A 15,454-nucleotide genomic window follows, 5' to 3' on the forward strand; every position below is an offset into this window, starting at 1 on the left:
CTTCAAGGCGTGCAAATGAATTTTTTGAGAAGAAGTTGTAGGGTTTCGAAGCTGGAGATTATCCCAAATAAAGATCAAGAAGCGTATGAAAACTCCCACGTACAAATCGCCAAAGAGGTGGGGATCAGAGTTTAAGATGGGATGGACATGTAATAAGATTAGAGGATGAATGATGGCCGAAAAATATTCTATGTTGGGGACATCCATACAAGAGAAGAAGAGAAAGATGTTGTGCACAACGGAAAAATGAAGTCGAGGAAGATATGCAACAAAGAAATGTGAAAGGTTTATTATACAAGGATAGGCTCGGATACAACGTTCCGAGAAACGGCGTAATTAGGTATAAGCAACTCGCAAAATAAAAAATAAAAAAAAAACACAAAGGTGGTTTTCTTTGTGGCGAGATCTATTTACGAAATTTCAATCGCCAACTTCCTCTTCCGCATGCGAAAATATTTTGCTGACACCCACCTACGTAGGTACAAATGATCATCATAATAAAGTAAGAGAAATCAAAGCTCGAACGGAAAGTGTTCCTTTTTCCCACGCGCCATTCGAGAGTGGAATGGTAGAGAACTAGTATGAAAATGGTTCGATGAACCATCTGCCGGGCACTTAAGTGTGAATTGAGGAGTAACCATGTAGATGTAGATGTAGGGCCTCTGGGAGCTGCGAGTCTCAAAGACGCGGGCCATCATAAACTGTCGAATGTTTCTCCCATATATCGCATAACTTTCTATGTTCTGTTAATTATTCTAATAGACTGATTAATCGCGTCATCCGTCAATTTTCTGGGTGTGAATCTGAACTGATGTGACCTCAGACGCCTGAGCATTTGAGGACCTGTAGGGTTCAAAAAGGACTCATCCCTGGACCTATGCCAATAGCGGAAAATCCGTAGCTAACATTTGAGTTCTGACGGAATTCCGTCTTTGTGGTGTGCGTACTGTAAGACCTTCGGTACACACACCATCAGATTATTTTACTTGTCGCTCTAAGGAAGTAGGCGAGTGTCAGCAATATGTCTCGTGGTCTTATCGTGGCGTGTTTATCTTCTGCCGTTAGGTCAGACGATAGAAATGACACTTGCACGCTTAGAGTAGCAGATTCACGGTGACCAACTTTAAACAGAACTTGATTAATTTTCACACACATTTATTAAAATAATAACAATTATAAACCCTACTTAACTTGATTCTGGATGCTATTTACAATCGACAATCTGAAGTTCCTTTGGTCTTGGTACGTTAATCTTATTCTCACATATCTCTGATACTTGACAAAGTGTCTATACATTTCTCTTCATGGCTGTGTACAGGAATATGATAATCTTATTAGGCGCAGACTGAAACTTGTCTATAGACTGGTACAGACAAATGCAGACTAATGCATAAAAATGCAGACTGACTAATCGTAGGTCTGTACACTCGTTATAATACCTCGCGCGTTCAGGTATCACTGCGCGAGTGTGATCCGCGAGGAGAAAAGGTTCTACGTTAGCAGCAATCTCATTGGCTGCGTTACATATTAATACGCGGATCGGCGGGAGCAGAATTTGGTCCGTCTTTATGGCAGCGCCATCTCGTAGTGCGGAGACGGACGAGCGCTGCGCCTGCGCTGTTGTGCTTAGCGGGGCGCGCTCTAGTGGGAAAGTTGTATACGCGCTGACTACGCGGAACTATGTACACAACAGTCTTCAGATTTTTTAAGGCTGACTGTGATTGCCGCCCTCCAGGTTTCAGGTACCTCTCACGTCCGGAGGGTACCGTTAAGAAGTTTCGTCGTTTGTAAGGTCTTTTGCGGTGCGATCTGCTGCAGCACTTCTGAATGAATTGCATCAGGGATGCGAGCCTTCTTTCTCTTTAGCCTCTTAATGGCAGAAGCGAAGGGGTGGACAAGAGTGTTCTTCGTGTACTGTGTTTCCAGCTATGCTCGCAATTTCCTGTGTTCAGCTTCGACGGTGACAGGGAGGGGCTTATAAAGCTAAAATCCAATCGTTTGCCTCCACTGCTGGGTCATTTCACTATTGTCCTGTCTCAATGTTGACGATGCTGAAGTCACTGTTATTCTCTCGATAAAGAGTTTATAAGGCCCACACCAGTGAATTTCAATTGTTTGTCAGCGTAATTCTCTATTTAACTGGCAACAGGACTTCCTGATATTGTTCGTTAACCTATCGAAATTGCTGATGTCTGACTTGTCTCTAGCTGCCGCAGGACATTGCGGCAGGCGTGCAGTCTTCATGTATCTGTGCAGTCCTAGCCAATTCCTCGATCCACGATATTCTATATCTGGGTCTAGTTGTGGTGATTGTAATGGCGGAATACTACGCACTTTTTCATAAGTCGGTCAGTCCATAAGTCCTACGTTGTACACTACCTTTCACTTCGTGTAGTAGGATGGAGAATATATTGTCACAAAGCTTCTCCCAATCCCCCTAGCGTAGGTTAAGGCGACGATCAGACGTCATCTGGATTTAAGTGTCACAACGAATACCTGTCACTGAGATATTGCGATCGCTGCGAGTGAGCCGCCCCGTCCTCTCCCACTGTTGTATTTGATGGAGCGCTCTGTTATTTGTTACTGTAGTGTCTATGTTGCTGGGAGCACCCGCTCGATTTAAGAATGTGTATGGCTGCACGAAAAATGTGAAAAAGTCAAAACAGTCTTCTTTGAAATTGAAAAGCAAGGGTAGTAACGATAAGGGTGCAACGGAAATTCCACTGTTAAATGCAGAGGAGAGAGCAGGTGGTTCGAAAAAGTACGTTGAAGGCCCCTGTGATGGAAAAGATCTGTGTGACGCGATAGAAGAAGAAACACGAATCGATTTAGAAGAGATAAGGGATCCAGTATTAGATTCAGGATTTAAAATAGCTAAGATCAAATATAGCAGAAGGTTCAAAATGGCTCTGAGCACTATGGGACTTAACTGCTGAGGTCATCAGTCCCCTGGAACTTAGAACTACTTAAATCTAAGTAACCTAAGGACATCACACACATCCATGCCCGAGGCAGGATTCGAACCTGCGACCGTAGCGGTCGCGCGGTTCCAGACTGTAGCGGCTAGAACCGCTCGGACAGCAGAAGGGATAGATAACATCTCATTAGGATTTCTAAAGTAATTGGGGCATGTTGCAGCAAAACGACTGCTCACGCTGGTGTATAGAATGTATGAGTTAGGCGATATACTATCTGACTTTCGAAGAAATGTTATCCACACAAATCCGAAGAGAGGGAGAGCTGACAAGTGCGAGAATTATAACACAATCAGGTTAACAGTTCATGTATCCAAGTTGCTGACAAGAATAATATGCAGTAGAATGGAAAAGAAAATTGAGGATGGGTTAGATGACAATCAGTTTGGCTTTCGTAAAGGTAAAGGCACCAGAGAGGCAGTTCTGACGTTGCGGTTGATAATGGAAGCAAGACTAAGGAAAAAGCAAAACATTTCATAGGATTTGTCAACCTGGAAAAAAGTTCGACAATGTAAAATGGTGCAAGATATCCGAAATTCCGAGAAGAAGAGAGGTAAGCTATAGGGAGAGACGGATAATATTCAATATGTACAAGAGCCAATAGTTAATAATAAGAGCGGAAGACCAAGAACAAATTAATGTCATTAAAGCGGGTGTAAGACAGGGATGTAGTCTTTCGCCCATACTGTTCAATCTATACAGCGAAGAAGCAAGACGGAAATAAAAGAAATATTCTGCAGTGGAGTCAAAATTCAAAGTGAAAGGATATCAATGATATAATTCGTTGATGACACTGCTATCCTCAGTGAAAGTGAAGGAGAACTGCATAATCTGCTGGATAGAGTGAACAGTGTAACGCTTACAGAATATGGATTGAAAGTAAATCGAAAGACGAAAGCAATGAGAAGCAGCAGAAACAGCGAGAAACTTAACATAAGGATTGATAATCACGAAGTAGATGAAGTTAAGCAATTATACTACCTAAGCAGCAAAATAAACAATGACGGACTCAGCAAGGATACAGAAAAAGCAGAATAACTCTGGCAAGAAGGGCTTTCCTACCAAGAGAAGTCTACTAGTATCAAACACAGGTCTCAATTTCAGGAAGGAATTTCTGAGAATACACGTGTGGAGCGTAGTATCGTATGATAGTGAAACATTGACTGTGGGAAAACCGAAACAGTAGTGACTCGAAGCATTTGAGATGTAGTGCTACAGACGAATGTTGAAAATTAGGTGGACCGATAAAGTAAAGAATCAGGAGGTTCTGTGCAGAATTGGAAAGTAATATGTGGAAAACACTGACAAGTAGAAGGAATAGGATGATAGGACATCTGTTAATACACCAGATGTAGATGTCTAATTACAGATACTTGCTACAGATGTAACTATGCACTCAGGACTTTGGTAGGTCGAGGAACACTCATCCCTGACCCTTCACATGGTCCCTGTATGTTTTGTCTATATTGAGTCCTTCCGCTCGCCTTCTGCAAGCATAACTCGTGCTTTCACTCAGCGCGTGCGAGTTTCGTCGGTGAGTTTTCGGTTCATAATATTTTTCTGTCCGTTTGTTCCGCTGTAGGGTAGCAGATAATATACCCATTTCGGTGCGTTCGTCACTTTAAGAGTCGTTGCGGCGTCTGAAATATTTCTTGAGACTCTATCTTATTTAACTACACTGAAGCGCCAAAGAAACTGGTATAGGCATGCGTATTCGAGTACAGAGACATGTAAACAGTCAGAATACGGCGCTGCGGTCGGCAACGCGTATTATAAGACAAAAAATGCCTAGCGCAGTTGTTAAGATTGGTCACTGCTGCTACAATGGCAGGTTATCAAGATTTAAGTGTGTTTGAACGTGTTGTTATAGTCGGCGCACGAGCTATTGGACACAGAATCTCCGAGGTGGCTATCAAGTGGTGATTTTCCCGTAAGACCATTTCACGAGTGTACCGTGAATATCACGAATTCGGCCAAATATCAAATCGCCGACGTTGCTGCTTCCGGAAAGAGATCCTTCAAGAACGAGACTAACGACGACTGAAGAGAATCGTTCAACGTGACAGATGTGCAAACCTTCCGCAAATTGCTGCAGATTTCTATGCTGGGCCATCAACAAGTGTCAGCGTGCGAATCGTTCAACTGGCTTTCGGAGCCGGAGGACCACTCGTGTACCCTTGATGACGGCACAAAGCTTTACGCCTCGCCTGTGCCCGTATCAAACAGACGTTGGACTGTTGATGACTGGAAACATGCTGCCTGGTCGGACGAGTCTTGTTTCAAATTTTATCAAACGGATGGAAGTGTACGGGCATGGGGACAGTTCCATGAATCCATGCACCCTGCATGTCAACAGTGGACTGTTGAAGCTGGTGGAGGCTCTATAATAGTGTGGGGCGTGGGCAGCTGGAATGATATGGGACCCCTGATACGTCTAGACACGACTCGGGATCCGACTCTGACTGATGACACGTACGTTAGCGTCCTGTCTGATCACCTGCGTTCAGTCATGTCCCTTGTGCATTCCGACGGACTTGGGCAATGCCAGCAGGACAATGCTACACCTCACACGTCCAGAACTGCTACAGAGTGCCTCCAGGAACGCTCTTCTAAGTTTAAATTCTTCCGCTGAACACCCAACTCCCCAGATATGAACATTATTGAGCATACCTGGGATGCATTTCAAGCTGCTGGTCAAAAGAGATCTCCATCCCCTCGTACCCTTACGGATTTATGGATAATCCTGCAGGATTCACGTTGTCAGTTCCCTCCAGCACTTCTTCAGACGTTAGTCGGGTCCATTCCACGTCGTGTTGCGGCACTTCTGCGTGCTCACGGGGGCCCTACACAATATTGGGTAGCTGCACTAGTTTGTTTGGCTCTCCAGCGTAATTTTTATATTACTACATTTAAAATTGGTCCGGTTGTCGTCTTGTTGGTTGCTTCCGCTAACTTCCGTTGAGCCGTCACCTGCAACGCTACAGGGTGTTGACTTGGATGTAGGAGGCATCCTTACGGAGGCACCAGTATGAGTGGAACTGGATTGTAGGGCACTGGGGAAGCACTGTCTATGGTGCCTTTACTCGGCAAAAGGCGTTTCAAGGCTCCTACCAACTGACTATGCCGGCCGGAGTGGCCGTGCGGTTCTAGGCGCTTAAGTCTGGAACTGGGCGACCGCTACCCTCGCAGGTTCGAATCCTGCCTCGGGCATGGATGTATGTGATGTCCTTAGGTTAGTTAGGTTTAATTAGTTCTAAGTTCTAGGCGACTGATGAACTCAGAAGTTAAGTGGCATAGTGCTCGGAGCCATTTTTTTTAACTGAGTATGTGGGGCCACGTAGGAAGAAGCACTTTTGATGGTGACTTCCATCTTTGCCGCGTCTGTCAATGCCCTGGCGGTACTTGATGGTTTGTTACAAGAAGCAAAGAGCACCGGGGGTCCCATGAGTTTGATGCACTAGTAACAGTCGTAGAGACTATGTTCCAAGACGGGAACGCAGTGGAGGAAGTACTATCGATTCCATTCTGAGACCCCTGCTGAGACAGACGTATCATCTGCTTTTGATGTTACCGTAATGCTTCCTTAGTTCGTCGCTGGACGATAATTGGGGTGCGCTCTGCTTGTTATTGTTTGCATCCTTTTCATTTCGTTCTTTCTCTCGCCTTTCACACGTACCGTCGTTACTTAGGAGTTCCCTATCAAGCTTCTCAAGCCGATTGAGCGGCTCTATTTCAACATGGTGTGGCTGTAAGCCTCTTAGCCATGTCGGGTCTCGCCTTGCGCTAGCATATCATCCTCATAGTGCATCGTATTTAGGAATCATCATGTTTAGAATCCGAACTGGATCCCTTCGTACTGTAATTCTGACGGCCGCGTTTCCGCTTCTACGCTGTACGCTGTCCACTCCCCCCCCCCCCCCCCCCCCAGCTGTCATAAACACCGGCAGAGAGGACGTCTGACGCCTCCACGCCTCCTCCCACCACCAGGTTCTCCACCGTGTCGACGGAAATTAGTACTTGGGTTTTGTCGTAGCCGCGGCGCTTGCTGGGCCTCAGGATTCGATGTTGTTGTTGGGGTGTTTGTATTTCTGTTGGTCTCCGTAGTCCTGTCGGGCAAGCTGGCCGCGGTGTAAGTTCTTTCACGTGGAGCATCCGGCCGTTTTAGAGTTGTTTCAGACTTTTGTTCCGTTTCTGGCGTGGAGTACAGCATTCCTTAGGCTCTTTTGCTTTGCACTCTGGTCTATTGTGGCCCTTCTCCTCACATCTGTTGCACATAAAGCCTGTTTTTGTGCAGTCCTTGAGCGTGTGGTCAAGATCACAACACCTAAAACAATACAAGACTGCAACATATTCCTTAACACTCAACGGACGCAAACTGACTTCCACGTCGCCTTCGTCCAGTAGCATGTCACCCATGCCTCTCACTGTTGTCGAGTTCATATATGACGTGCAGTCAAATGAAAACAGAAGTCTAGCCATGACGGGACCGTGAAATAGTTCCATTCAAAAGTAGCCACCACACAGGTTAAGACATTTATCCCATTGGCTGACGGGACGATCGAGTCCTGATTCGTAGAACGCGGTGGGTCGCTGACGGATCCATAACCGCATCAAGTCATGACTTCGTCGTCCGACTGAAATCGACGTCCTCGCATGTCTTTCGTCGCGTCACCAAAAATGTGAAAATCACACGGTGAAAGATCTGGGTTGTAAGGAGGATGCTGCAGTGTCTTCCAATCAAATCGATGAAACGCAGCCGTCGTCCGATTGGATTGACATCGTGGTGGGGGCGGGGGGTGTGGGGAGGGGGGGGGGGGAAGGGGGCAGCAGTGGTTAAAGTGTAACAGGATGCCTCAGTCTGACGACATTCTTCGGCGTTTTGACTTCATGGCGGGTCGCAGTTTCTACAAATATCGTCTTCTACAAAGTGTCGTCGTAGCGCTGTGCACTGATAGTGCTTCCACGCTCGAGGAACTCGACGAACAGAGGGCCCCTGCAGTCGAAGAAGAAGGTCTTCACCGCCGTAACGGTACTCTTTAAAGTAGTACCAGTATTCATTACAATTTATATTGTGAACGTTAACGTTTGTTGTGCCTACAATATTGTTAAGTCTAAAGAGAATATAGAATTTATTTCTTGATGGTATTAATGTCTGTATACTGTATTACTGATTAAATAAAGACATGTTCCCACTGAGCCTATAGCTTTATGTAATAGTTCTGTTTGGTATTGGTCAGTTTCAACCGCATCAAACATGTGCATATAAGTAAGTGGTCATATGTCTACTTAATGACCATGAGGTTGAAATTTGGCCAATAGCAAATAAAAGAAATACATAAAGTTAGAGCCTCGGCGGAAGAATGTCTTAATTTAACTAGTATTTGTTGGCTGTGGGCCCAGTTATCAAGAAATTTTTACAGCTGAGCTCCTGATAAAAGGCAGATTGTTAAGTGACCGAGTTGAAACATAGCTGCTGGTAGGCAATAAATCTGATGCCTAGGATCTGCTAATTGACTCATCCGGATAGTCAATAATTTCCACTACAATCTCAAGTGTCTGTAGTTAGAAGCCGAATCAGACACATGCAGTGCAGAAAAAGAACGCATCTGTATATCTTCGTTACCAAGGGTGGTTTGTAACACACTCATGGTACAACAGATCACAAGCAGTAACTTTAAGCTACAGTTGAACATGTATAATCATGAGTATTTTCTCTCCTCAGTTAAAAACTTGCATTTATTTATGAAGACGCCACAGCGAGTGACACTATGATATGGAGAGACAGATGGGGAAAGGAGTTACCGGTGCCGGCCTTGTGGCCGAGCGGTTCTAGGCGCTTCAGTCCGGAACTGCGCTGCTGCTGCAGTCACAGGTTCGAACCCTGCCTCGGGCATGGATGTGTCTGATGTCCTTAGGTTAGTTAGGTTTAAGTAGTTCTAGGGGACTGATGACCTCAGATGTTAAGTCCCATAGTGCTCAGAGCCATTTGAACCATTTTTTTTTTTTTTGAGTTACTGTAACATTCATTACCTTACCCTATAGTTCGTAGAGGGATTGTAGTTACCAGAGGGAGAGAGAGAACGTCTTTGCAGTTATAAAGATGCTTACCGTCGGATTCCTAGGTCAACCTCGTCCTGGCACACAGGGAAGAGAAAAGCCAGCAGCAAGTAGAGGAAGATGGCGGCGTTGGCGGCCGTGCAGAGCGCCAATGGGAAGACGACTGTGGTGTAGAGGGCGACGCCCTGCGGGTAGCACAGGAACTCCGTGGCGCTGTCCTGCCGCAGCGGGTAGCCCGCCTCCAGCCCTGAGGTCGCCACCAGCGCCACCACCGGCACCAGCGGAGACAGCCACGAACACGCCGAGCTCACCAGCACCACGTGTGGGCACAGCGCCTGTGCACGTCGCCAAGCAGAGAGTACTGTAATTCTTACTACTATCCACATAAGTGTGTTGGATTACTGATATATAATAAAATACTGTAGACAACATTCCATTAGAACTACTGACAGGCTTGGGAGAGCCAGTCCTGACGAAACTCTACCATCTGGTGAGCAAGATGTATGAGACAGGCGAAATACCCTCAGACTTCAAGAAGAATATAATAATTCCAATCCCAAAGAAAGCAGGTGTTGACAGATGTGAAAATTACCGAAGGATCAGTTTAATAAGTCACAGCTGCAAAATACTAACGCGAATTCTTTACAGACGAATGGAAAAACTGGTAGAAGCCGACCTCAGGGAAGATCAGTTTGGATTCCGTAGAAATACTGGAACATGTGAGGCAATACTGACCTTACGACTTATCTTAGAAGAAAGATTAAGGAAAGGCAAACCTACGTTTCTAGCATTTGTAGACTTAGAGAAAGCTTTTGACAATGTTGATTGGAATACTCTCTTTCAAATTCTGAAGGTGGCACGCGTGAAATACAGGGAGCGAAACGCTATTTACAATTTGTACAGAAAGCAGATGGCAGTTATAAGAGTCGAGGGACATGAAAGGGAAGCAGTGGTTGGGAAGGGAGTGAGACAGGGTTGTAGCCTCTCCCCAATGTTATTCAATCTGTATATTGAGCAAGCAGTGAAGGAAACAGAAGAAAAATTCGGAGTAGGTATTAAAATTGATGGAGAAGAAATAAAAACTTTGAGGTTCACCGATGACATTGTAATTCTGTCAGAGACAGCAAAGGACTTGGAAGAGCAGCTGAACGGAATGGACAGTGTCTTGAAAGGAGGGTATAAGATGAACATCAACAAAAGCAAAACGAGGATAATGGAATGTAGTCAAATTAAGTTGGGCGATGCTAAGGGAATTAGATTAGGAAATGAGACACTTAAAGTAGTAAAGGAGTTTTGCTATTTGGGGAGCAAAATAACTGATGATGGTCGAAGTAGAGAGGATATAAAATGTAGAATGGCACTGGCAAGGAAAGTGTTTCTGAAGAAGAAAACTTTGTTAACATCGAGTATATAGTTAAATGTCAGGATGTCGTTTCTGAAAGTATTTGTATGGAGTGAAGCCATGTATGGAAGTGACACGTGGACGATACATAGTTTAGACAAGAAGAGAATAGAAGCTTTCAAAATGTGGTGCTACAGAAGAATGCTGAAGATTAGATGGGTAGATCACATAACTAATGAGGAGGTATTGAATAGAATTGGGGAGAAGAGGTGCTTGTGGCACAACTTGACTAGAAGAAGGGATCGGTTGATAGGACACGTTCTGAGGGATCACCAATTTAGTATTGGAGGGCAGCGTGGAGGGTAAAAATCGTAGAGGGAGACCAAGAGATGAGTACACTAAGCAGATTCAGAAGGATGTAGGCCGCAGTAGGTACTGGGAGATGAAGAAACTTGCACAGGATAGGGTAGCATGGAGAGCTGCATCAAACCAGTCTCAGGACTGAAGACCACAACAACAACAACATGAACAAGCTTCATGCTCCTATCTTACAACCACCTCTGTAGGCAAATGGTTAGTGTCGCTGCCTCTGATTTGGAAGTACCTGTCGTCGATTCCCGGTACCTCCTCAGATTTTTCTGTGATAGGAAGGTCTGGAACAAGGTCCACTCAGCTTTGTAACCCCCAAGAGGAGCTGTTTGAATAAACAAGCAGTGGAACTCATCCACAGGCGCTAATGGCTGGAGGAACTAGTGACATGTCCCACAATCGTGTGAGATGCAGTCAAATTAAAACAAGACAGATGGAAAAGTAGGTTTATTATCGAGCCATGTGCGGCTCGCTTTCTTGCCGTTCATAACTTGGGGTCTTGGTAGTGGCATCTCGTTTCCTTCTTGTGTTAATGGCGCCACTAAGTTTGCTAGTGTTGTTTGTCCACAAGTGGCAGCAGCAGCGGTTATCGATAGCCAGTACTGTGGTACTCTCTTTGCTGCCACGGCTGGTATTTCCGGGTCGTCGTGTGTGTCAGGAGTGCTGCTTAGGACGGAGCAGAGAGGAGGTCTGCAGCGCTTGAACAGGCTGAGACGGCTGGCGGCGTGCAAGCTCTGTCGAATCGAGGGGCTGCAGCCGACGACCGAACCCAGGACATTTGGTTGAGTGAACCTTATCCAGAAGTGAAACCTCCACTGTTTGAGATCTCACTGATGTTTGTGTGTTGCTGCTCCCAGGTTCAGCGAGACTAACTGCAACAAGCGGAGTCTGCCACGTTGGCGGAAGCTGTTAGTCGCCATCTACTGTTTCATGTTAGTTTGGATTTAGTGTTATTATTGCTGAAGTGCAACCTGCGGTATCTTACTGCCTAGTGGCCGCTAGCACCCTAGTTATCTGCCCTGGAGGTTAGCGTATTTTGCGCCAGCGTACTTTCATCGTCTTGCCGATGCTGTCCGGCATGGTGTGTAATTTGACAGCTTCCTTGATTGAGGCTATGGATAATTTTTTTCCTTGTCTACCTGGGTTATAGTGGTTTCTTCTGCCTTTTGGTGTTTCAAACACGCAGTGCTGTCTGTCACTTCGCTTTCGCCTGAATTATTTCAACGTTCGACTGGTTATCTGGCGTCAGTTGGATTTGCTAAGAAGGTTGATCGGCGGTTAAACCGTCTCTAGTTTGAGTTGCCCTCGTTAGGTGAACATTACACTTGGCAGCCTGTCTCACCACTTATAGTGGTAGTCACCTTCCTCAGGTCGATCCAAGGAGCACCGTCTGTGGATCACTCCGTCTTACTTGGTCAAGCTGTCATAATTGTTTAAAATTTATCCTAATGTTTTAATGTGTAACTTCCTTCCTCACTTGTAATTCAGACCTTCAACCGTTGTGCATTCTAAAATTACTTGTGGCCTTCAGCCGACCAATAATTTTTTAATAAGGCCTTCAGCCGTTACTATAGCTTGTTACAGTTTTGATTATTTAAGAAGAAAATATCTTAGTATTTGTTAATGCGTAAGTGCCTTCCTCAATTTGTAATTCAGGCCTTCAGCCGTTGTGTATTCCGAAATTTCTTGTGGCCTTCAGTCGTTAATTGTTTGTAACATAGCTTGTGGCTTTCAGCCGACAAATAGTTTTCAATTCTGTCTTAATAAGGCATTCAGCCGTCACTACAACTTGTTACAGTTTATTAAGATTGTTTGAAAACGGTTTTAGTATTTTTAACGTGTAATTGTCCACCTTATTGGTAATCCAGGCCTTCAGCCGTTGTGTATTCTGAAATTGCTTGTGGCCTTCAGCTGACGAAAAATTTTGAACTTTCCTTAATCAGGCCTTCAGCCGTTGATTGTATGCAACATTGCTTGTGGCCTTCAGCCAGCAATTAATTTGCAATTCTTTCTTAATAAGGTCTTCAGCCGTTACTATAGCTATTTACAGTGTCTTGATTGTTTAAGAAGAAAATATCTTAGTATTTGATAATGTGTAACTGCCTTCCTCATTTGTGATTCAGGCCTTCAGCTGTTGCGTAGTCTGAAGTTGCGTGTGGCCATCAGTCGACAAAAAATTTTAGTTCCTTCTTCGTAAGGCCTTCAGCTGCCAGTGTAGTAAAATCTTTTAAAATGATTGTTGAGAGGTTTTTTTTAAATATAGTGTATGTGTTTACTGTAGCCAACGGTAGCTGATTACGGCCCCATCCACAATCGTTGTCTTATCCTGCCTCTCCCTGACTACCAGATTACAATTATTTCAAAAGTAATGTCCGTAACTGTTAATAAATTTGAGAGAACTCGTGAGGGAAGATTCACACTGGAACGTGCAGTTAAAGAGTGGTAGTGCTGACACGTGGATACTGAAGCAGTCTTACACAGCACTCCAGCTGCCCTCATGGTTGCACTGTGTGGGTGCAAACACAGCCTACAGCGGAATGTGCTGATGCTCTCATATTGCCGGCAACACCCGTTGTCCTGGGTCGTAGGCAGCTGCTGCTAATATCCCAAAGATGTTCGGGCTCACATGCGGTTCCTCTTCGTCGAAATGACTTGGTTTAAACTCGTCTAGGGGATGAACCGCACGTGTCACATTACACGCCCTAAATTAGACACTTGTGACCCTTTGGTTAAATTGTCTAGCTGGTGGCAAGTTGGTGAAATACAAAGCTAACATAACATATAATAACAGTAATAATAATATCGGGAACTAAATTAGCGACCCATAAATGATGTAGGCTACACGGCTGCGCTTTTGTTAGAAGAATGTTTATTCAGAAAGCAAACTAATAGCGAAAATGGTCGTAGTTAGAGTACTGATACACTCGAGCGCAAATCCATTTGACACAGTTCGATCATTCACAATCTCATCGCGAATTAAAAGTCCAATACTTGACACGAGAAGTTAGAGTTCACACCAGCGCGCGGCTGCTAACCACTCAGAGACCAAGTCCCGCTATACCACGTAACGCGAAATCTTCAAAGTCGTTTCACTTCCAAGCTACCTAAAGACCGACCGTCCGCTTCCGCGTCTCCACCAGCACTGTCTCTCTGCCCGCCCCGGCCGTGTTTTCTCGCGCGACGAACTTATGGTTAAAATGGCTATAAGCACTAGGGACAGATGTTAAATCTGAGGTCATCAGTCCCCTACACTTAGAACTACTTAAACCTAACTAACCTAAGGACAGACCGATGGCCGTAGCAGTCTGGTCCCTTCAATCCCACAAACCACAAACCAACCTAAGGACATCACACACATCCATGCCCGAGGCAGGATTCGAACCTGCGACCATAGCAGCAACACCATTCCAGACTGAAGCGCCTAGAACCACTCGGTCACAGCTGCCGGCGCGCGAGACGAACATCTTCGCTCAACTGACTACGGCAGCTCCCTTTCCTGAGGCCATTCATCTGACTGGCTACAGCTTATTCTACATTATGTTACATTTTAACGTATTTATATAATCAAAGCTTGACCACTTTCACGTTGTAAATAAAGTAGCAATAATATCCATTTCATAATAAACGTTAAATTCTTCTACATAGAACCAACACCATTTCCTTCTTAACTTTGAATATCACGGCCAGTAGCCTTGCACCAATGTGCTTTCAGATAAATAAAAAACCAAATTAATTACTATGCACTATGCTTTACAACAAATATTCTATTACCTAATGATTCAATAAGGTGTCATACTGTCATCGTCCGATGTGTTTTGGGTGGAGGAAATGATGATCTGATGCTTAACTGAAAATACTGATAATTTAAATGTTCTATACATACTAAACAAGTAAAGTTACAGTTGATATTTACCACGTTTGTCATTTTAATGATGCGCTTCTATATGAAATGTCGATCGCTAAGATCAACTAAAGCGTTCATATCTTTGCTACCCCCCTCCCCCCCCCCCCCCCCCCATGAACCATGGACCTTGCCGTTGGTGGGGAGGCTTGCGTGCCTCAGCGATACAGATAGCCGTACCGTAGGTACAACCAGAACGGAGGGGTATCTGTTGAGAGGCCAGACAAACGTGTGGTTCCTGAAGAGGGGCAGCAGCCTTTTCAATAGGTGCAAGGGCAACAGTCTGGATGATTGACTGACTGATCCGGCCTTGTAACAATAACCAACACGGACGTGCTGTGCTGGTACTGCGAACGGCTGAAAGCAAGGGGAAACTACGGCCGTAATTTTTCCCGAGGGCATGCAGCTTTACTGTCTGATTAAATGATGATGGCGTCCTCTTGGGTAAAATATTCCGGAGGTAAAATAGTCCCCCATTCGGATCTCCGGGCGGGGACTACTCAAGAGGATGTCGTTATCAGGAGAAAGAAAACTGGCGTTCTACGGATCGGAGCGTGGAATGTCAGATCCCTTAATCGGGCAGGTAGATTAGAAAATTTAAAAAGGGAAATGTATAGGTTAAAGTTAGATATAGTGGGAATTAGTGAAGTTCGGTGGCAGGAGGAACAAGACTTCTGGTCAGGTGACTACAGGGTTATAAACACAAAATCAAATAGGGGTAATGCAGGTGTAGGTTTAATAATGAATAGGAAAATAGGAATGCGGGTAAGCTACTACAAACAGCAGAGTGAACGTATTATTGTTGCCAAG

At 44.9% G+C, this 15,454-nt stretch overlaps 1 protein-coding gene across 1 annotated transcript in view; it reads right to left on the minus strand.

The window, feature by feature from the left end:
• Positions 1 to 15,454, minus strand: part of LOC126456875 (uncharacterized) — a 249,809-nt gene that overhangs the window by 70,847 nt on the left and 163,508 nt on the right. Inside the window, exon 12 of the mRNA XM_050092695.1 lies at positions 9,084 to 9,367. Within this exon, the coding sequence (XP_049948652.1) occupies positions 9,084 to 9,367 (284 nt within the window). The remainder of the gene's footprint in view (positions 1 to 9,083; positions 9,368 to 15,454) is intronic.

Source organism: Schistocerca serialis, chromosome 2 (assembly GCF_023864345.2).
Source record: "Schistocerca serialis cubense isolate TAMUIC-IGC-003099 chromosome 2, iqSchSeri2.2, whole genome shotgun sequence".
NCBI classification, from domain to species: Eukaryota; Metazoa; Arthropoda; class Insecta; order Orthoptera; family Acrididae; genus Schistocerca; species Schistocerca serialis.